Below are 22,347 nucleotides of genomic sequence, written 5' to 3'. Positions count from 1 at the left end.
TACCCTTGGTATTTTTTTTTTTTTTCCTTCAATTGTACCTGCGCTTATCTCTCTGTCACAGATCACCTTAGGAACTCAGAGCAAGAGTTCTGTATTTCTCTTGACTGAAATCAGCTTTTCGTTGATGTGGCCAAATATCCAGATAAGGGTCTTGCTTCAGAGCTGTTGTGAATTCAGAATTCTGCAGGTATCTGAGGGAGGGCTGGTAGATATCACTTAAAACCCTGCCACAGGCTGTTGGTTGTCGATCTACTCTTCAAAGTTCACTCTCCCAGACTGGGTTAAATCTGCACACCTCCCTAGCAGGTTATGTCTCCTACAGATTCTGATAACCTCCTTTAACTATCTTTAAGGATGGATTTTTGCTAAGTTTAGGATCTTAAAAGTCAAACAAAGGAAGCAAACACAGGATTAAGCTCATAGTTGATGGAAAATTCAGTGTTCCTGCGATGAGGGTGCCATTTGGACACAGTGGATTATATTCTTGGTTATATCTACTGGCTAACTCAAGCATTTTCTTTCATTGTCCTTGTTTCTGTTATTCGGTTTTGTTACCTCCCCCATCTTGTGTTCAGACGTTGGACAAAAAATTCTGCTTCATGATATAGTCTACTTAACTGGTGATGAAGGAATTATGATGTTCCTTAGCTGTGAGCAGTCCTGTTATGCTGGGGTCATTTGTAAAATGACTGTGCCTGCTTCTTTGGCTTGCTCCTGGTACAGGAGTTCACATGACAGCCTTGAGACTGTTATCCTTAAAGGGACCTGCTTGCAAGGTTGACCATTGGCTGGCCTCTGGGACTGTGACAGGTAAATTGTCTCCTACACTAATATAAACCCTTCCCTAAATGATAAGGGTGTCTCATGGATAACCGTGCAAACAATACAATTTATGCTGAACACCTGCTTTTCTTATAGGAGTCTAGAATTTTGGTATGTGCTAGGCAGAGAGTGGTCTGCATGACCAGCACCCAGTATAAGCCCTGGGTGCCAAATCTTTAATGAATTGCCCTGGGTAATAGTATCACACCTTTATTGCTGAATTTTTATTGCTGGGGGAAGAGTGATCTCTGGCTGACTGAGAGAGAGAGAGAGAGAGAGAGAGAGAGAGAGAGAGAATAAAGAAGCCTGTACCTAGATTCCTCCAGACTTTGCCTGTTTCTCCCCCTTATGATCCCACTGTGTATCCTTACTATGTCATTATGATAAATCTTACCTGTGAGTACAACTATATTCTGTGTCCCAGGAATCTTTCCAGCAGATTTTTGAATGTGCGTGTGGTCTTAGAGACACCTGAAACACCCTCCTCATGAGTTGCTATGACTCCAGAAATATCACTTGATGGCATTATCCTCAAAGATCTGGTCTGATCCCTACCTTCTTGGTTTCTCATGCAAAACCAGGCATCTTTCAGCTTAGATTTTCCTGAAGTGCTAATGTTTACTTAGTTTGTGATTTTTCTTTTACTTCTCTAAAGGAGAAGACCTTGCCCTTCTCTATTAAATTGGTTACTCTGTGGGCACCTGGGTGGTGAGGTCATGATCTCACAGTTTGTGAGTTCAAGTCTCACATCGGCCTTTGTGCTGAGGTGTGGGGAGCCTGCCTATGATTCTGTCTCTCCTTTTCTCTGCCCGTCCCCCACTTGTGTGTGTGTGTGTGTGTGTGTGTGTGTGTGTGTGTATGTGTGCGTGTGTGTGCGTGTGCGCTCTCTCTCTCTCTCTCAAAAATAAATAAATACAAAAAATTTAAATTGCTTATTTTGTGACATAATCTCGAAAGCTAATTTACAATCAAAATCTAGGTCATTCTAACATCAACAGTAGCTGACAAACTCTAACTAACCATTGGCAAGTATGATTTAATGTTACATTTTAGGGGAATATATTTAGAAGAACTCTGCAGTACTTCTGGAGTTAACCATATTGACAATTGGTCCCTCTAAACTGTGTCCAGATGTTTGACAAACCCTGTTTGTTAATTTTAGAATTTAACCTTAACCATATATTTCCAGATGATGGATGAATTAATGGGATCATAGTGACATGATCCTGAATTTTTGTCTTGTTCAAACACGTTTTTATTTTTTCTTTAAAGATGTTTTGAGACAGCGTCATACGTAGGCATTATAAGCTGAGTCATGCTGCCAATTGGGCAATGGTACTGTTGTAACTGCTCACTATAGACACTATAGTGTCTATAGCTCACTATAGACAAGCTGTTGAAAATGTGAACCAAATAGTGATTTCATAAAAGAAAAGAAAGCTCGGGATAGCCATGTTGTTCAGATTAACTTCTTAAAGTTTAATTTGTTAGTAAAATAAGAACAATATTAACTCTATGGAAATTCCTTGGTATAGATAATGGGTCTTGCCATGGAATGAAACATACATTTAAAATAAGGTATTTTTTAGAAGTGATTAATTCACACAGGTCAGTTTGGTCTTATTGAATCATGTATTGCTCTGGGGTGCAAAAAGTTACCCTATTCCAAGAGTAAGAGTCTTTACAAAAGGATTAGTGCATTAGTACAAAAGGATTAGTGCATTTAACAGGATCAGGTCTGAGCTTGTTGCTAATATTCATATTTAAAAATATTTTATTAGATCCAAACATTAAGGATGGGACCTGGGATGAAATCTTTCCATGGGCACAGAGCCAGCCCTACAGAAACTTCTCAACGCTTTCTTTGAGTATTTGCCAGTCCTTTTGGGGTTTCAAGACCACGAAAACAAAATTTTTAAGGGCATTTGATTTCAGATATTTTAACTGAACTCAGGACTATACTGCCTGCTAACTAAGGAAGTGTTCAGCTCATTATTAGGTAACTTAGGCAAGTTACCCATAATTAAGGTAAGCATAATTGGAGAGGGAAAAGCATTATTTAGAATTTGTGTGTGTGTGGGGGGGCGGTAGGGGATGAATGGATGAAAATGAGAGTCAATTTTTCTAGATCAACAATTTGAGCTAATTATTCAGACCATGGTTAAATCCCATTGCCCCGTGTGCCTGTTTTCACTGATATCTGTCTTTCTGTCTTTCTGTCACTCCCTGAGATTAATTATAGCCAGTTCAGGGTGTGATGCTTCTCATGTAATGACCACCCAGCAGTTTCTTAGTAAAACTGTCAGTGGTGTCTTAAATGGGCTGCTGAAAAATAACACCATTAAAGACTTCTGAAGCCAAATCTAATGCACTTCAATTCCTTCCTGAAAAGCACAGAGATACACAACATTAGAATGAATCTAAATGCCAAGAAAATGCAATCACTGCATGAAGTTTACATTCTAATCTCCCCACCTGAAGATCTGTTCTTGTTTGTTCCCTGGTCCCAGTCACATACCCTACAGGGCAGTTGTGATTCATGAGCAATTTTAGGAAATAAGTGATAAATTACTGTGGACTCAAATGAACAGAAGACTGTTAGTCAAATTGTAAAAGTTCTAACATATAAGTGGTGGCTGGATCTCCCTGCACGCTCAGAGATGCCCTGAAAGGTCCTCTATTTGCTATTTTAAACATCACTTAACCAAGGGAGCAAAAGAAAGAGCTCACACGCATATAAATCTTCGGCTTAAATGTACATATGCATGTATATATCTATTGATAGCCAAGTCTATATTTAGGTAGAATTAGAGAACTGATACAGTTTTACAAATAAGCATAGGCATTTACAGTACACAGAAGAAACAGAAAACAGGTGAATCAAAACATGAAACGTACCATACTCCGGGACCTGCCCCGTCCCGCGCTTCAGCAGCAAACGGACCCTTCTTCCTCCCGACTTGATGAGCTCTATTGCTCTGGCGTGTGTCATGTCTCTTGTGCTTTCCCCATTGATCTCAATGATTTGATCTCCTACCTGTTAATTAAGGAAACATTAACTCAGCCAAGGATGGTTCTACTCACCTTGCATTTCCAACAGATTAGAAAAGCATCCCTTAAAGAATACTGGTTTCCAGAGAGCATCTGAACAATTTGATTGCAGCCCGCTGCTTCTCAGAAGCAGCTAATTCCTGGCTACATCTTGAATCTGACCACCAAACTTTACCTTTACAGAAATTAAAATATCAGGCCATAAAGTTGTGGTGATATGTTACTTATTTTCAGTCAGTGTGGCAGAGACTTTAATTAAACTTTTAGCATTTTTTTTTAAAATTAGGGAATATGTTTGAAGTCACAATTCCAAACAAACCTGGCACCTTTGCTTTGAAACAAGAAGTAAATATTTTAAGGCCTTTTCATTGAACACAGTGCCAGCTTTGGACTTAGTGCAGCATTTAATTCAGCATGCTGGATGAGATGATCGGTTTTTGGGCTTCTCTGAGAATTTTTATCATGCATCATTTAAATTCCCCTGGGTGCTATTGTGATATCGCCTTCTTTGTAAATATGGTTGGTTGATATTCAAGTTTGATGATGAGTTTTCCATCACAGTTGTTTGAATTAAAAATGAGATCTTCCATTCTCCACACATGACTAATGCCCTTGCTAAATCTTTGCCATGCTCGCACCTGACTGCCAGAACAATTTGGTTAAATACCAGTCCCTCTTGAATTGTTAGAAATGCCCAGGCTTCATAAGCAATTCCCATTTAGCCTCTGTGAATAGTTAGATGGAATAAAAGAGGTTCAACCATGAACACATCAGGTAACTCCCACAGTACCATTACTGTCAAGAACCTTTGAATTAAAATATATTTCATTTCAGTGGAAGTCACTTAAGATAAATTGGCCAGGGAAAGCACCATGAGTTGCTTTGCAAAAATGTTATTTTAGTTGGTACCCTAAAAGCAGACCTCAACCTAAACTCTATAATGCAGACAGAATCGTGAATAAACTCCCCATAGCAGAGCATTATCAAGATGGGTGCCAGGCAAGAAGAGGAATAAAAAGTTGCCATCACAATGGCAAGACAGCACTAAAATAAGACCACTCCCCACCCCCAAAATGAGGAGAAAGAACAAACACATGTTTGTAGTAGCAAGAGAGTAATATCTCTGTTTAAAGAGGATTTTCTAGGGGTAAGGACTTCAGTGCAATGAAGGAAAAGACTTCTCTTTCCACTTTGTGTATGGTGGTCTTTGAAAGTACGGCTTTTGGGCAGTGGCAGAAGTTTACCCCACTGGTATGACTTCCACATTTCAGAGAAGAATGATGAACGACAGGACTAAATTAATTTGTTTTAGGGGCAATGTTTGCAACATTTTTGTTCAGTTCTCCTTAGTTGTCTCCTTTCCCATAAGGCACAGGCACAGCCTGAATTCGAATAGCTTACCGGAGGCCACTGTATCCAAGCCAGAGGCAGAGATGGGACCAATTATTGCCTCTCCCAGCAGTTCCCACCCATGACTGAAACCTCATGGCACAGTATTAAATTGCAGAAGTAAAATGAAAGCTCCAGTGAAGTTATAATAGAATCTTCATTCTTAGCCAGACTTTTCCTCTGAGCTTCATACTCATGCATCCCCTTGAACACTACACATCTTTACCTGGACGTCCAATAGGCACTTCCAATTCAACACCAGCAGACTGGGCTTAGCATTTTTCTCCCAAAGCACTTTTTTTTCTCTAAATCTGGTTAACGGTACTACCACTCACTCAAGTGAGAAATCTGAGGGGCATGCTGGGTTCGCTTCCTCTCTCTGACCTCATTTGTAACCCATTGCTAACTAGTGAAATTCAGGTATCTACCTGGATTATTCCAATATTCTCCTGTCACTCTCCCACCAATATCTTCTTCTTATTGTCACTGGAGTCATTCTTCTAAGAGAAGTCTCCCCAAGGCTTCATGACTATTGAGGCATCCAGGGTTTTCCATATGCTACTGTTCTCTTTGCATTCTCTTCCCAATAGACCTGTTGATCTCCCACTCTTCCTCAAAGCCAGTCCAAGCATCTTCTCTGGGATTCCTTCCTTGACCCTGTCTTCTTTACAAGCAGATGTTTCTAATATTTACATTCATTTGTCACTGTATCCCACTCTAGTATTTATCACACCTTGTTACAGTTATGCTTTTCTATCTTCCCTCCTAGATATGGACCTTCTTCACTCATCAAATGATTTCTGGGCACCAAATGATTTCTGTCTAGCACCATGTGCTAGACAGTCTACTAGGGTGATAAGATAAAGATAGAGATAAATGGTATAGTATCTAGTTGTCAGTCTAACTGGAGAGGAAGCAGGTAAATAAGGTTATTATTCAATATACCTTTGCTATGATGGAGATATTAACAAAGTGCTAAGAGAATAGAAATGAGGGACATCTAACTCAGAATGGGTGAACTGGTAGTCAGGGAGAGCTTTCTGGAGGTGGTGACATCTCAACTGAGTTTTGAAGTATCAGTAAGAGTTCCCCAGATGAGGGAGGAGGATGAGCATTCTACGTAGAGAGAGCAGCAGATGCAAAGACCCTGAGCCTTGAGATCATCGTATATTTGGAGAACTGTCAGTTTATTCTGCTACTCAGGAGTTCAGGCTTTATTTTTAAGGCAACAGTAAGGCACTAAAGATTTTATTTATGTTTTGATGTTTATTTATTTTTGAGAGAGACAGAATGCGAGTGGGTTGGGGCAGAGAGAGAGGGAGGCACAGAATCTGAAGCAGGCTGTCAGCTGTCAGCACAGAGCCTGACATGGGGCTCGAACTCATGAGCTGTGAGATCATGACCACAGCCAAAGTTGGACGCTCAACCGACTGAGCCACCCAGGTGCACCAGCCACTGAAAACTTTAATCAGCCGGTAACCTGACCCGGGAAGCGAAGTGGTATCTAGAAATCTCCCTGAGTCATCAGTATGGAGACTGGACTGGAGAGAAAGTGGGAGATTAAAGAAGGGTGCTGAAGTCTGTGAGGTTATCACATTGTCTATCAAGTGGGAAACTGGGAGGCGGTGGGGAAAGAGACAGAGACCAAACATACCATGGTCTCAAGAAGCAAATGAGGGCAGAGACTGTGTCCCTTTTAATGATGTATCTCATATGAGATGCACTGTAAGTATTTGTGACTGAATGAAGCATTTACACATGGCTTATCTTGAAAATCATGGGAGAAGGGGTTATAAACACTCTTGGCCCCCCAAACAACCGTGACAGCCACCTTTGCCTGAGGACACTTCTGTCTTGAGACTGACAGTGCGAGAGTCATGTAGAGGGCAAAAGGAATCTCGTGGTGTGATAGAAATAGTCATACATCATCTGCATTCTGGTCCCATACTTGAGAGACTTAGAAAATTTGATGTTTTCATTCTCTTGTGCATTTGTTATGTTTCCTTTTCCCTCCTAAGATCTCAGGAAGACCAAGGGAACAAAACTTAGCATGGGAGGGAGAGGTGGTGGGTTGGAAGACTACAGGGGTGGTTGAGAAGTAGAGGGTACGAGGGCTGCACAAGGGCTGGACTGACGTCTCTGGTGCAGGAGTTTCAGGGACGGGGCTCCGGGAAGAGTCAGGGGTATTACTTTTATTGAGTTCCCAGGAGCATGACCTGACCTTTTGGCTCGGCAGATTTCCATACTTTTAGATTTGACGCAGGGTCCCCTCAGAGGGAGAAGAGGATGCCTCTGGTGCTGGTTGGATCAAGGATCCTTAGTTTTCATCTAAGACTTTCAGTCTCTCCCAAGCCCCTCCCCAGACAGGACACCGGAGGATGTAGTATGTTGATTTTCTGCCTCACTGGAAGCAATGGAAGTTTTTGAATAGTCCAGGATCTTACCAAAGTCGGAACAAAAATTTTTGGTGTGTGTGGAGGGGATGCTGGTCAGGTAAAATGATGGTAATGCTGTCACTGTCACAAAGTGAATCTTACAAGGTGTTCTGGGCAGATTATAAAAGTGGGCCAAGTCATTTGGACCTACTGCCAAGGGTAGCAACAAATCCAACAGATTTAAGAGCTGTTTCTCTTTGCGAAATGACAGAAATTATAAAAAAGGTTTAATTTTTATTTTTACTCCACTACTAGTATTATGCATAGTTGTTTCTTTAAAAAAATTTTTTTTAACGTTTATTTATTTTTGAGACAGAGAGAGACAGAGCATGAACGGGGGAGGGTCAGAGAGAGGGAGACACAGAATCTGAAACAGGCTCCAGGCTCTGAGCTGTCAGCACAGAGCCTGACGTGGGGCTCGAACTCACGGACCGCGAGATCATGACCTGAGCCGAAGTCAGCCGCTTAACCGACTGAGCCACCCAGGCGCCCCTATTTCTTTTTTTAAAAAATGTTTATTTATTTTGAGAGAGAGAGAAAGAGAGAGAGAGTGTGCGTGAGAGAGAATGTGTGTGAGTGGGGGAGGGGCAGAAAGAGAGGGAGAGAGAATCCCAAGCAGGTTCTGTGCTGACAGCACAGGGGCTCAATCTCATGAACTGAGAGATCATGACCTGAGCCAAAATCAAGAGTCGGATGCTTAACTGACTATCCCAGGTGTCCCTGAATAGTTGCTTTAAATGGGACTCTTCAAATAAATTTCAAATGTGAATCCTTTTGCTTTCATCCTTAGTATCTGGATGTATAAGGAGTTGAATATGTCAGGGGCAGAGAGGTTCTCTGGTTACCTTCCCACCTTGTGGCCAAGGGGTGGCCAGTTGAAAAGCATCACTTTCCTACCTCACATGCAAATCAAATGAGGGAATTAATTTGATAAAACCAATGGAAAATTTGCAGTCCTTTAAGGGATGAAGAAAAAAAGACCAGTTGTGATTCTGATACAGTCTTCTCTTTCCATACTTTGTTACAGAGCTCTCTTTAGCTGAGCTACGTACTAAAGTGGAACTTTACAAATGTCCTCCACTTGTTCTTAATGAATTTTTAAAATATCAAGTTCTAATTAGAATTGAGAGAGAGATGGGAAGAGGAGGGGTGTGGGTGGAGGGAAGAGGGAGAGAAAAAAAGAAGTGGGGAGAGAGAGGGAGACTCAAAGTTCACAGATGTGTCTGTGTCAAGGAGATGTCGAATTTAGGAAACTAACCAAAGGACTTAGAATAAAATTCCAGGCATTCATTTTTTTTTCCCCATGGAAGAAATATTTATACCTGTAGTCCTGTATCTTGGGGCAACTAACAACCCTACATCAATGTCTTAGGGGCAATGAATGAGATGAGACTGCCCCCTCTCACAAACTGATGACTGGCAGAGGGGATGGCGGGAGTGGGAAGATGGCCAAAAGGGGTGAAGGGGAGTGGGAGGGACAGGTGTCCGATAATGGAATGAATAAGTCACAGGGATGAAAGGCACAACATATTGTAATACTGTTGGATGGTGACAGATGGCAGCTACACTTGTGGTGAGCATATAGCACATTGACTTATTGAATCACTATGTTGTACACCTGTAGCTAATGTAATATTGTGTGTCAACTATATTTCAACTGAAGATAAAAGTCACTTTACTGAAAAAAAGAAAAGAAAGGAAAAGAACAGAAAAGAAAAGGCTGCCCACTCTCGGCATAGCCTAGTAGGTTCTGCATTTCTACTCCTACATTTCTGCTCATATATCATGGCAGATGTTTCATTAACAAAGCTATTACCAAATCCTTGAACTTGCCAGGGGCCCTGTGGGTAAAGCTTTTTCTCTTCTTATTGGAAAACCAAGGCAGGTAAAGGTAAAAGTTTCAATATTTCTTAAGCAGTTAATAGTTCAAGATGTAAGAAAAAAATGTAAACTCTGTACCGTATGCACTTTTGTAACCAAGTTGTATAGAATGTATTTGGTTTGGCTCAATGAAATCTTTAGAAGAACTTGATTAATCCTGGAGTTACTTTAGCCCTGAGTCACAGACGTTCCCACTCAAGTCTTACTCCGACACCGCACAAACATGCTTAGCTGGCTGCAATCAGTTAACCCCCCTCTTACTACTACTGCACCACAAGAACCTATTTTGTATGATCATACATGACTGAAACCCTAGATTATAATTAGGTGTGAGGATTTGAACTCTGTGAGAATTTTATACCAACAAGTAATGGATATCTCTATTCTTTATTTCATGGAAGATTTAGCTGTGGACTATTTTTGTGGCTATTGATCTGAGGCCTGAGGTTAGTGAAATTCTTCGCTTATAGTCTGGCCTTTCTTGTCGACTCCAGACCCTTCTTGGGCAGGGAAAGTACCTACTGTCTTTGTGTCATCTACACAGCTCTTGACAAGTAGGCCCTTGATTACTTGCAGTTGAGCAAAGGCTTTGCTTTTCAGTTACAGCAGCCATCTCTATTCTCACAACATAGTTCAGCTTTAGTACGTCTCAGCATACCTTACTGAAAGCTTTCTTGAAATGCTGCCTTAAGCACTTGCAGCAACACCATAACAATTTCAACAGTACTTAGAGGAGGCCACATGAAGTTTGAGTAATGGTGACCTACAAAAATTGGTAGAGACAGGTAAAGTAATGGGAAACAAATGCTAAAGGATTGAGAGAAAGTAGAATGGAGGCTGAGTCTGAACGAAAAAATCATAACGTGCTGGGAAAAAAATCTGACTGAGGGTGTTTGCCGCTGCCTGCCACAGGCATTATCACCAGGTGCTCTGACAACAGGACACATGGGCATTGATGGCCCTGCTGGAGCAAAGGGACAGGCTGATTGTCAACTTGATGGTGACCTTTAATATGTAATGACTGTTTTCAAGATTAACTTTTGTTAGATATTATTTATTTAAAAAACAGTTTTCAATGTTTATTTTGAGAGAGAGAGAGAGAGAGAGAGAGAGAGAGAAAGCAGGGGAAGGGTGGAGAGAGAGAAGGACACAGAATCTGAAGCAGGCTTTAAGCTCTGAGCTGTCAGCACAGAGCCTGACACGGCTCAAACTCATGAACTGTGAGATCATGACCTGAGCCGAAGTTGGACGCTTAACCCACTGAGCCACCCAGGCGCCCCTGTTAGACACTATTTAATAACCATTGCAGTAAAGTTTTCAAGAGATTATGCTGAGTGTTTTGGCTAACCTACCTGTTTCTTCCACTAGACTGGTGATTGAAATAGATGATATCCAAGTGCCTATTATAGGACCTGGCTCTTGTTACAAACCGTCGTTCACGGCTGCCTCGGCAAAGGCACAGGAGCCCATCAAGTCAGCAGGTTTTTCCAGAGGGAAAGCTTCCAACCCAGTTGGAAACTGAAACACATGTTTGAGAGCACCAAAGTGCTGTGACTTTTATTTGCCTCAGATAAGGTGTATGTTGAAAACAGAAACTCTCTTTCTACTATGCTCTACAAAATAATCACTAAAAGGAAAGCATCCCAACATCTCTCAAGAAACTTCATCTAAACACAAGTGTGAAATAGCCCTTATTGATTTGCAGAAGGATCCTTAATCAAGGTGATGCCGGAGCATATTCTCGCTGAGAAGGACCATGAAAGTGAGGGGAACAAGTGGGAAATAAGAAGTTAGGGGCGCTGCAGAATTCTGAGGGTTATCCCTTGAGGCGAGGGATGTACCCTATTTCATATTCACCCTTCAGAACAGACTTAGTCACAGCTCAAGAAATACTTCATCTTTGACTTGGGTGTACTGCTCGGGGGCAGGGGAGTGCCTTGGCTGGTCTTTCAAATCAGGGGGTCACACTTGGTGGATATTCAGGGTGAGCCCTTCATTCGGGAGCCTCCATTCCTCATTCTTACTTTTCAAATCCTCTAAACTAAAACATGTAAATATATGTGAAATTTAAGGATGATGCAGTGCCCAGTTGTAGAGGTCAAGTCTAAATTAAAATTTGGTATCTGTCTCAGCAAACCTTTCTTTTTTCCTTGTCAAATATTACCAATACTAATCTCATACAGAGAACTTTATTAGATTGCTTCTTTCTAAATATCCTTACTCTTCTAGGGCTTTTCATGGATGTTGATGTTCCATTCTTCAAGTCTCTTGCTCCCCTGCTCCATGCACACTCTCTGATGATCTCTTCCTGCTTGCCTAAAGTAGTTCTCTTTCTGTATCCATTGTCTAGAATCTGCCCCCCACCCTGAAAGTAGCAGAATCCTACTCATTCCTTCAGACACACCTCAGGTGTGACCTCATCCAGGAAGCCTTCCATGATCCCTTCAGTCTGGGCTGGGTGCCTTTCCTCAGCATTTCTTTCAAAATGTTGAGTTGTGGGACGCCTGGGTGGCTCAACTGGTTGAGCGTCTGACTCTCAATTTTGGGTTAGGTCATGATCCTGGAGTTGTGGGATAGAACCCTGTGTGGGCCTCCACGCTGAGTGTGGAGTCTGCTCAGGATTCTCTTTCTCTCTCTCTCTGCTCCTCTCCCCTGTTTGTGTGTTCTCTCTCTCTCTTTCATTAAAAAAAGAAAAAAAAAGTGAAAATCTTGGGGTGTGCCTACCTATACATATTTGTTCAATAGAGGGATGTATCATTGAAAGAAAAACATTTTCAGAAGATTTTTTTTTTAACTCTTTGCTCCTTATTGTGTAAACCAAATTTAAACAAGATCCATAAAAACATTAAACTTGCTTTCATAATATATGTCAACCAGGTTTGACCATGATCAAATAATATGAAAGGTATGTAAGTGCCTTGTAAACTCTGAACTATACAAATGCAATCCTGGATTATTAATTCTCATAGTTATCACCATCATTGTCATTGTAATGGCAGAGGAGAGAGAAAATGAAACACAGTGGTAAGCTTTTAATAATGAAACTAGGAGAGATGGAGCTGAGCTACTGGGGCTATTTAATGGGAAAAATGAGGTGAATGTTTTTCCTAAAATATCACTGAGAAGTAAAAAACACACAAAAAGTCTTCTGTTCATTTGGTAAGTTCTGAATTTTAGGAATTCCTATAGAATGTTGATGCCATTTTTCTATTTTCATTCTATCATTTTTAGATATATAGCTCTTAGAAAAAGAATCTCATTGAATGTTGGACAGCTAATCCAAACCCTAAGCCAAGACAGAGGGATAACTTCTATTGTGCTGACAGACATGAATACAAAGAAAGATTCTAAAGACAAGCTGGTTGAAACAAAATATTTTCTATGAAGGAAAAAATAACCACAACCTTTCCACTTTCATATGACCGTTTGACTGCTCAGGCAAGAAGAAGAGACTGGGGAAATATCTTGAAATTATCCACCTGAGCAAGAATAGAAAGCTATCATTGGCAGTTCAGCTAGTGGCTCATCCAACTGCCCAGAAATCACTTACATTAGGTCATGAAGTCAGTTTCCCTATTTGATTGAAAAGCAACCAAAACGAAATCAAAGAGGAAACTTTGTATTGTGGACTCCTGTGTAGGCTGTCATTTCCCTTCCCTGGATGTAACTGAGAGAAAATGAGGGATTATTATTCCCCATATTTCTAATCAGATGCAAGCATTAGGCTCTGTACTATGACTGTGACATTGGCACAGGGTAATAATCCTTGGTTTTTCTGAAGCCAACCTTCTTGCATATTGTGTTACATTCACTTTCTGTGTGTGCCACTTCCAGACCTGACACATTAACAGTGTCAACGAGAGTGTGCTAAGGCATACCAAGATGGGCATATCAGTTAGCTGGGATTTTAGAAGGCAATGTAGTGACAGGTGTGGGCAGGGCTTAGGTGTGGGCAGAGGTGTAGGCAGGGCTTAGAAAGCAAAGAGGGCTGTTGAGCCTTTGAAGGTGGGGACTGTTACCACCTCTGTCTGGAAAAGCCTGGGAGAGGAAGGAAAGTTTCAGGGATCTAGTGAGAGCTGGGACCATGAAAGAGCCTGACGAGAGCTGCCATCATAGAGGGATGAACATTTCCAGGCCCAGAGCATGGAGGCTGGGAGCAACAGGGGAAAGAAATACCTCTGTGTGGCAGACAGAATAATGACCCGCCAAAAGATGTCCACATCTAGTCTCTGGAGTCTATGAATATGTTACCTTACATGGCAAAAGGGACTTTGCAGATGCAACTAAGTTTAGGACATTGAGATAGGATGATCATCCTATCCTGTGTTATCTTGGTGGTCCCAATCACAAGGGTCAAAATCAGAAAGAGAAGATTTAAAGATATAAACAGAGGTAAGAAATGAGAAAAGATGCCCCACCGCTGGTACTGAAGATGGAGGAAGGGGCTATATATAAGCCAAGGTGTATAGGTGGCTCAGAAGCTGGGGAAGGCAAGGGAGTGGGTTCTCCCCTAGAGCCAACAGAAAGAACCAGCCTTGAATTCAACCCACTGAAGCCACTTTAGAATTCTGACCTCCAGAACTGTAAGAGAATATATTGGTGTTGCTTTAAGCTACTAAGGTTGTGATCATTTGTTACAAAACGATTACACTTTCTTTCTTCCTGCCCTCTGATCTTCTGCTCTGCTTCTCATCAGTGAAATCCAACAGGAAACAATGGGCAAAAGAGTACGTGTGATGCAGGCAGGAATCAGTTCCCCAGGATACAGAATCGAGAGAGAAGGAAAGGCAGTGAATTCGAGAGGAAGAGGAATAGAAGAATAGATTTTAAAACAATGGATGAATATGACATATGAAGGCTGCTGTGATCTGAATGTTCGTATCCCATCAAAATTTGTACGTTTAGATCCTAACTCCCAAGGTGATGGTATTAGGAGGTGGGGCCTTTGGGAGGTGATTAGGTCATGAAGATGGAGCCATCATGGTGGGATTAGTGCCCTCATAAAAGAGAGCCCAGAGGGATTCCTCACCTCTTCCACCATATGAGGACACAGGGCCAGTTAGCAGGCTTTCACCAGACACTGAATCTGCCTGTAACTTGATCTTGGACTTCTGGCCTCCATAACAGTGAGGACTAAATCTCTGTTTATAAACCACCCAATGTGGTATTTTGTTATAGCAGCCTGAACAGATTCAGACAAAAGCTTTAAGCAATAATTCAAGAATAAGACATAAAAATCAGGTGGTGGTAACCTTGCCCATATTAGAGAAGCTAGTTTTGGAAACCTTTATTCGTTTAAATATTTCACTTTTATACAAATACTATCTTAAGATAGCATTATAGGTTAGTGACTTCAATGTGCTTTTTATTTTTTTTTTATTTATTTTTTTTAATGAAATTTTATTTTATTTTTTTTATTTTTTTTTATTTATATATGAAATTTATTGTCAAATTGGTTTCCATACAACACCCAGTGCTCATCCCAAAAGGTGCCCTCCTCAATACCCATCACCCACCCTCTCCTCCCTCCCACCCCCCATCAACCCTCAGTTTGCTCTCAGTTCTCAACAGTTCAATGTGCTTTTTAAAACTGCTCAAGATTTCAGAGTTGCCTTTGCCTCTAGTTAGCTTCCAGACCCATCAGTTTTATTTCCACTCTGTTGTCAGCAGCAGCTGCTAATTTCCTATTTCTCTTCCCTGTGTTTTCCATTCCCTATTTCTCTCTTCTCCCTCTTCTTTTGGTCCATATGGTTGCCACAAGTATCTTCTATTTTTATTTATTTGTATATTTTTAACGTTTATTTATTTTTGAGAGAGAGAGCACGCGTGAGCATGTGTGAACAGGGGAGGGCAGAGAGAGAAAGAGAGAGAGAGACCAAAACAGAGGTGAGCTTTAAAAAAATGTTTTAATGTTTATTTATTTTTGAGAGAGAGAGCAAGTGTAAGTGGGGGAGGGGCAGAGAGAGAGGGAGACACAGAACCCGAAGTAGGCTCCAGGCTCCCAGCTGTCAACACAGAGCCTGATACGGGGCTTGAACCTATTAACTGTGATATCCTGACCTGAGCCAAAGTCAGACCCTCAGCCGACTGAGCAGAGGTGAGCTTTAAAAGTTGCTTATGGGGGCACCTGGGTGGCTCGGCTGGTTAAGCGTACAACTCCTGATTTGGGCTCAGGTCATGATGTCACAGTTTGTGAGTTTGAGCCCTGCATGGGGCTCTGTACTGACAGTGTGCCCCCATTAAAACATTTTTTTTAAAGCTCACCTCTGTTTTGGTCTCTCTCCCCTTCAAACACCTCCCTACCTCATTCCCTTCTTGAACAGAATCTAAGCTCCTTGGCCCAGTGTGACGATCCTTCAGGACATTGTTTCCTCCTTCTTCCAGCGTATCCCCGCCATTCTCCTGGGTTTAATCTGGCTGGCTTCTCATTCCTCCATTCTTCATTGGGTTCTCTCACGCCTGCAATTTTGCTCTTGCCTCACCCCTGCTAGTCATTCTTACCGTTCCCCTGACGCCTCCAATCTCATCCTATAGTCATGCCCGTTCTTCAAGTTTCCTCTCAAATTGTCCACAAAGCGGTCTCCAGTCACTCCAGGGGAAAGCCCCCCTCCTTTCTCTCCACATCGGCTGTGCTTTAGCTATGCCGCTCTTGCAGCACTCCCTGCAACCCTGCCTCTCATTCTAGCTGTTTGTGTATTTATTCATTCCACCACCATTTCTCACTTCCGCCCTTACTGAATTATAAACTCCTAGAAACATGGATGGTATCTTTGCACCTTCTAGTAATAACTAACACATTGCTTTAAAAATAATAGATAATAAAAACTTAAATTGTAGTGGGGACCAAAATTGGTACTGTGTAAGATACAGCATGATTAATGGAGGAAAGAGTCTTTGGAGGGAGTCTTTTGAGGGTGTGTGTGTGGGGGCACTGAGAGAGTGAGGGCTTTAGGTCAGAACGCTTTGTGGTGTCTGTGCCTTGTTCACTATTGTTTTTCTACTGTTGACTAAGGTGCCTAAGCGCAGAATAAAAGTTTCATAAACATTTCTTAAATGCTAGCTACTGCATTTTGGCCAAGGCTAACCTTGAATTCCAGGAGAGGAAGGGCTTCACAGAAGTCCCTGATACACGTTACAGTATGAAGATGAAGAAGTGTATGAAAGTAAACATAATACAATCTTTTAACTTGCAATAAGAAATAAGCTTAAAAATAGCAATGCTTCCCAGCTGAAGAAGACCCAGCCACAAGGTGGAGGCATCTCTTTTCTTTTTGGTGTAACCATGGCTTTGCTGGCATAACTGGACAAAAGCAGACATATTAATTTTTGTATTTCCTGAGTCCTGTGAGAAGCACTGGGAAATACATTCATATGAGACTTATAATTATACTTCCCAGTGTACAGCTCCAGGGCAAAGATCACATTTTACTCTTCTAGAATATCCTTTGTAGCAGCTAGCACAATACTGTGTGTGTGTGTGTGCGTGTGCGTGTGTGTGTGTGTGTGTGTGTGTGTAAGAGAGAGAGAGAGAGAGAGAGAGAGAGAGAGAGAGAGAGAAAGAACTAGAACTAGAGAGAGAATGGTTGGTTGATTGATTTGGGGGTAAAGTAACTAAAGGAAGCCATTGCTGATAATACAACCATGAAAGCATACTCAGGGGCATTGAGGGCAAGGAGCCCATCCTTTTAATCTTTTATCTCTGTTTTTTTTTTTTTTTAATTTTTTAAATGTTTATTTTTCAGAGAGAAAGAGAGAGAGAGAGAGAGAGAGAGAGAGAGAGAGAGAGACAGATGGAGCACAAGTGGGGGAGGGGCAGACACAGAATCTGTAGCAGGCTCCAGGCTCTGAGCTATCAGCACAAAGCCCAATATGGGGCTTGAACCCAGGAACCATGAGATCATGACCTGAGCTGAAGTTGGGACGCTTAACCAACTAAGCCACCCAGGAGCCCCTATCTCTGGTTTCTATTATCTTTACTTAAAGGTGAAGACTCTGCACTTTAGGGGACAAAAGGAATTTGCAAAAGCCCCCAAGCTTACAGGTGGAGGTAACAAGACAAGATGCATGTTCTCTAATGCCCAAACCCAGAGCTCCTCACTCTTTATGAGGGTGCTTTAGCATTGTTGAGAAAGACACAAGGGTAAGTTTTTACTTAGTTCAGAGTTAAAGGTTCCTTCTACATGAAGATGTACAAAATGTTTGTGATTATTATTAACCTTTGGGATATTGTTTAAGAATACATCCATAATCTTGTGTCACAAACAGCTTTGTAGCCTAGGTTCACTCAAGCATGAGTAGAAGGAGGAAGGTTTGATGAAAGGTGTAATGAAAATGCCTATAATTGGGAATAAATCTAGCTCTGAGTTTGTAGGTCTGAACTTCCCTGATCACTTGAACATCTTCTCCTTGAATACATGTTATTTCCGTAGTGTCAAAGTTTCAGATCAACAGAATAATGGGTGTCCTTGTGTCTGATTTTAACATGCATAAGCAGTATGTCAACAAGGCAGCAAAACTCCCATCTCTGGGGCGGCTATTTTTGTTTCATCATGATGAAAAAAAAAACAGTCTTTTTTAATAGCTTAATTTTAAGACAGCTCTCCAGAGTGTCTTTACTCATTGCCACGATCTTCAGTTGTACTGGCAGTGAATGCGTGGATTACAATAATTTTTCTACCGACATGCTAACACTGAATAAATAGAAAGTTGGACTAGCATTGTATCACTATCATTTTGATGCACAAAATAAACATTATCCACTTTATTTTCTTTTACTATTTGGAGTCACATTTTAATTACTTAGATTTTACAACTAGGAATGTAGCCGAGTGTCTAAAAATCTTGTTTCTGTTCAAGTTAATTCAGATTGTCCATCCATGCATGAGAACAGCTGAGCTATGAAATTGGGCAGCATGTTTTCTGGCAATAATGAGGAGATAATATTCCTTAGGAGTATTTAAGTGACATCACTATTGATAGGTTAATTGGAAATAAAAATGTAAAGCTTTCTTAAATCACTAGAATAAAAAGCCTCTGGTTTATCGTAGCTTCGAAATGCACCTTTTGAACTCTCCCCACTTTGCAGTTGAGGCTAATAACTGTCTGATTAATGTAAATATGGCTATTCTCAGAGTTCCACATACATCCCATGGCAAATTAGCCACTGTCAAAAGGAGACTTTCCCACTTAAATCTTGATTCACGTTTTGTTCCGTCTACTCCTTTACCAAATAACTTGAGAGGCAACTCCTGCATCCAGTGAAATGCATGGGCAGATGGGTGGAAAAAAGACATGCAGTTTGAAGGGAGGTCATGAGACTTGAATGTAGTTGGGCATCTGATATATGAGACACCCTCCATGTTCAGAGACCAGAGTACCCCTTGCTGAAAGTTACTGAGTTTCATAACTAATTATTTTGAAAAAAGACAGCTAAAGTGATATTAGTCTGCCATGTATCCTAACTAGACTCAAATTATCTTCAGCTCTCTGTGTGAACATTCACACTTCTGCTACTATACATACGCATTTAGATTTCTGTCCCTTTACTAAACTCTCAATTACCCAGGAGCTTATTAAGCAGTTGTGAACTGCCCAGATGAAAAAGTTGACCCTTCACAGTAATTAGCGCTTATTGAGCATAGTTTTATGCCAAGTATTTTTCAGGCATGTCAGAAGCACTATCTCATTTAATTCTCAAACAAACAGGTGAGCAAACATAAACTCTACAAAGAAAAATTCAAATTAACTTTGGGAAGTGAAATTCTAGCTAATACAAATATATATATATATATATTATACTAGGAGGAGATGAATTTATGAATAATGCATAGTGGGTGCCATGAGTACTAAGGTATCAGGTTAATCTTTGCATGTTTAGTTACTTTGAGCTGTTCCATACCACTGGCTGTACCCTTTAATTTGGGTTAGCAGGTACCTTTAACACTTGGTGTAGGTGGACATCCAAAAATGAGTTGGATCCACTTCATGATGCTTCCCTGATCCTTCCACTTCCTTGAATGTATTTTTTGGTTCTCTGTCCTTGGTTCTTGCCATGAGTGATGGCCCTCATCATCTCTTCCATTCAGCTTGCTTTCACTTCCAAGTAATCTTTGGGTATCTCTAGTGTGGCCTCTCCAATCTGCCTAAGTTCACCACTTTATCACTATTTATTTATTTATTTATCTATTTATTTTTAAAATATTTTATTTTTAAGTAATCTCTACAACCTACATGTGGCTCAAACTCACAACCCTGAGATCAAGAGTTGAATGTTCCACTGACTGAGCCAGCCAGGTGCTCCATCACTACTTTTTTTTTTTAAAGTTTATTTATTTATTTTGAGAGAGAGAGAGAGAGAGAGCACTCATGAGCAGGGGAGGGGCAGAGAGAGAGAGAGAGAGTCATTCTTATGTAGGCTTCGAGTGCTGTCAGTGCAGAGCCCAAGGTGGGGCTCAATCCCAAGAACTGTGAGATAATGACCTGAGCTGAAATCAAGAGTCAGACGCTCAACCTACTGAGGCACCCAGGTGTGCTCCCATCACTACATTTAAAGGCTGACCCCTCCTATATTGTCTCTATACAGTCTCGCATTGTTTTTGGTGTGATGCTGTCTACTCATTTTACAAATATAGGCCACTTGGCATGAAAAAAACCTCGATATAAATGTGTGAATTGAAACTTTCAAATTCACCATCATTTCTAGAAAAACAGTTCTGCGGGCTATTCTGATGGAGAATCTTTGGTTTCTGATCACCTTTGTTTTCCAAGGATATCATATGGCAAATGTCACTTGTTTGATTGAAGTGCTTCTAGTCACTGAGGTAAAAATGTGTGATTGATTTATTTTTCCAATAACTGCTACCAGCTGTGCTCTGTTGACCTCCCTCCACCCCTTTCCTGCTGGGCAGTATTCCAATTCCATTATCTTTTAACACTTTCGGCTATTAAAAAAGTATAGTGCAGCTAGCATTGCAACCTTCCTTTCAATTAAAAGCTCCCCCTTCCACAGCAGACTAGGCTGAAGGCTTGAATCACTCACATGGGGAAAGGGGCTTATTCTCTCTTTCCCAACCCCTCCCTCTGTCTCCTCTCTCAGTCTGCTGGAGAAGCTCTGAGAGTGGGTAGTGAAGAGGACCAGTATTCACCTGAGGGATGGAGAATTACTAGTAGCCAGTCAGTCTTTCTCTTTATGTTGCTGTTCTGTGTGCCATTTCTTGGCCATGTGTTCACTCTGTGCCATGGACTGCCTTAGGTGCTGTGGATATTATGGGAATCAAAGAAGATAAGATTTCTGACCTCGGAATTTAAACTCAGCAGATATCCAAATGCTGCCTCTCTCCTAAGGATGCTATGGGTCATTCCTTTGGAAGACCTGATGTGGAGTTTGTCTCTATATTGGGAGACATAGATGAGGTTGGCCTCCTCCTCATCCATTTGGGACCCCTTCCTCCACTATGGGTAAAGCAATCTACAGCCTCTTTCAGCAGGAGTCCCACTGGCCAGAAAATATCCCACCAGAAAGGTGGTTTAAGCCCCAAATCACCTTCTGTAGTGTCTACTCAACCCATTGGTGATGGTGGAGTGCAGGCTGCCCCAGAACTCCTGCTTCTTGCTTTCCTCTTTCTCTCCCTTTCCCAGCTCATCAATATCTCTACTGATTCAGTAGCTAACAATCATCAGCCTCCCATGGGGTAGAGGGCAAGGGTGGATCAAACACTCCCAATCTTGAAGGAGGAGAACAGGGCAAGTCTAATACCTCTTTTCCTCATGGGGGTTGGGGTGGGGAGAAGGGATGGTTAGTGCTTCACAAACTGTTTTCTCCCAAAGAGAAACAGGTACATTGGGAGAGTGTCGGGAAAGACAAATCAGTAGGACTAGTTCTGTGAGACAGCAGTTCCCAGCAGGCCACCCAGGGAAGTAGCTGGCTTTGCTATTGATGATTCTCTAAATCAGGAAAGATCTTACGTCATCATACTGCATGGAGAGGAACAGCAGGATAACAACAGGGAGTTGAATGAAGCATATGGGTTACCTATTAGTTTTACTTATCAGTGAGACTTATCAGTCTCACTTTGGATAATTGAAAAGTCCTTCATGGCCAAATTTTTCTAAAAAAAGTGGGTTACTGACTAAAATGTGCATAAATGTGTTTATTATTAGAACCTAATATACCAGGTTCTATTCTGACACAATTTGATTTTTTATTTTAATCAATCAATTAATTAAAATATTTTATTTTACTTTATTATTTTATTTTATTTTATTTTATTTTATTTTATTTTATTTTATTATCTTATATAGGAAGAGTGTGTGAGTGGGGAAGAGGGGCAGAGGGAGAGAGGGCGAGAATCTTAAGCAGGTTCCACGCTCAGCATGCAGCCCAACATGGGGCTACACCCTACGACCCTTGGGATCATGACCTGAATTGAAATCAAGAGTCAGATGCTCAACCAATTGAGCCACCCAGGTGACCCAATCATTGGATTTTAACAATTGTGATTAGTTGTATTAGATAACTTATTCTGTCACAACACGAAGGACAATGCAGGGTAGCAATATGATTAACAGCATGGGCTTTGGTGGGATCAGGAATCCTGGGCTTTCATCCTATGACAAACATCATTTGTTAACTCAGAGATGTTAGACAAGTTATTTAACCTTTGTAAATGCCAGTTTCTTCATCTGAAGATGGGGATGATGATGGTGTCTGTCTCATAAGATTGTTGAGATCATTTGAGATATACATATAAACTTAGCAAAGCACCTGACA

The 22,347-nt window shown here is 41.2% G+C and overlaps 1 protein-coding gene across 3 annotated transcripts in view; it reads right to left on the bottom strand.

Annotated features, from left to right (window-relative positions):
• MAGI2 (membrane associated guanylate kinase, WW and PDZ domain containing 2) overlaps positions 1-22,347 on the bottom strand; it is a 1,342,154-nt gene that overhangs the window by 67,135 nt on the left and 1,252,672 nt on the right. For all 3 annotated transcript variants that reach the window (XM_040472823.1, XM_040472822.1, XM_040472824.1), the window contains one exon: positions 3,721-3,859. In XM_040472823.1, coding sequence (XP_040328757.1) covers positions 3,721-3,859 — 139 coding nt within the window. The remainder of the gene's footprint in view (positions 1-3,720; positions 3,860-22,347) is intronic.

This window comes from Herpailurus yagouaroundi, unplaced genomic scaffold (assembly GCF_014898765.1).
Source record: "Herpailurus yagouaroundi ecotype Mexico unplaced genomic scaffold, PumYag 100, whole genome shotgun sequence".
In the NCBI taxonomy this organism is placed as follows: domain Eukaryota; kingdom Metazoa; phylum Chordata; class Mammalia; order Carnivora; family Felidae; genus Herpailurus; species Herpailurus yagouaroundi.
Note: the sequence above shows the minus strand (reverse complement) of the source record. Positions and strands in the feature narration are given on the sequence as shown.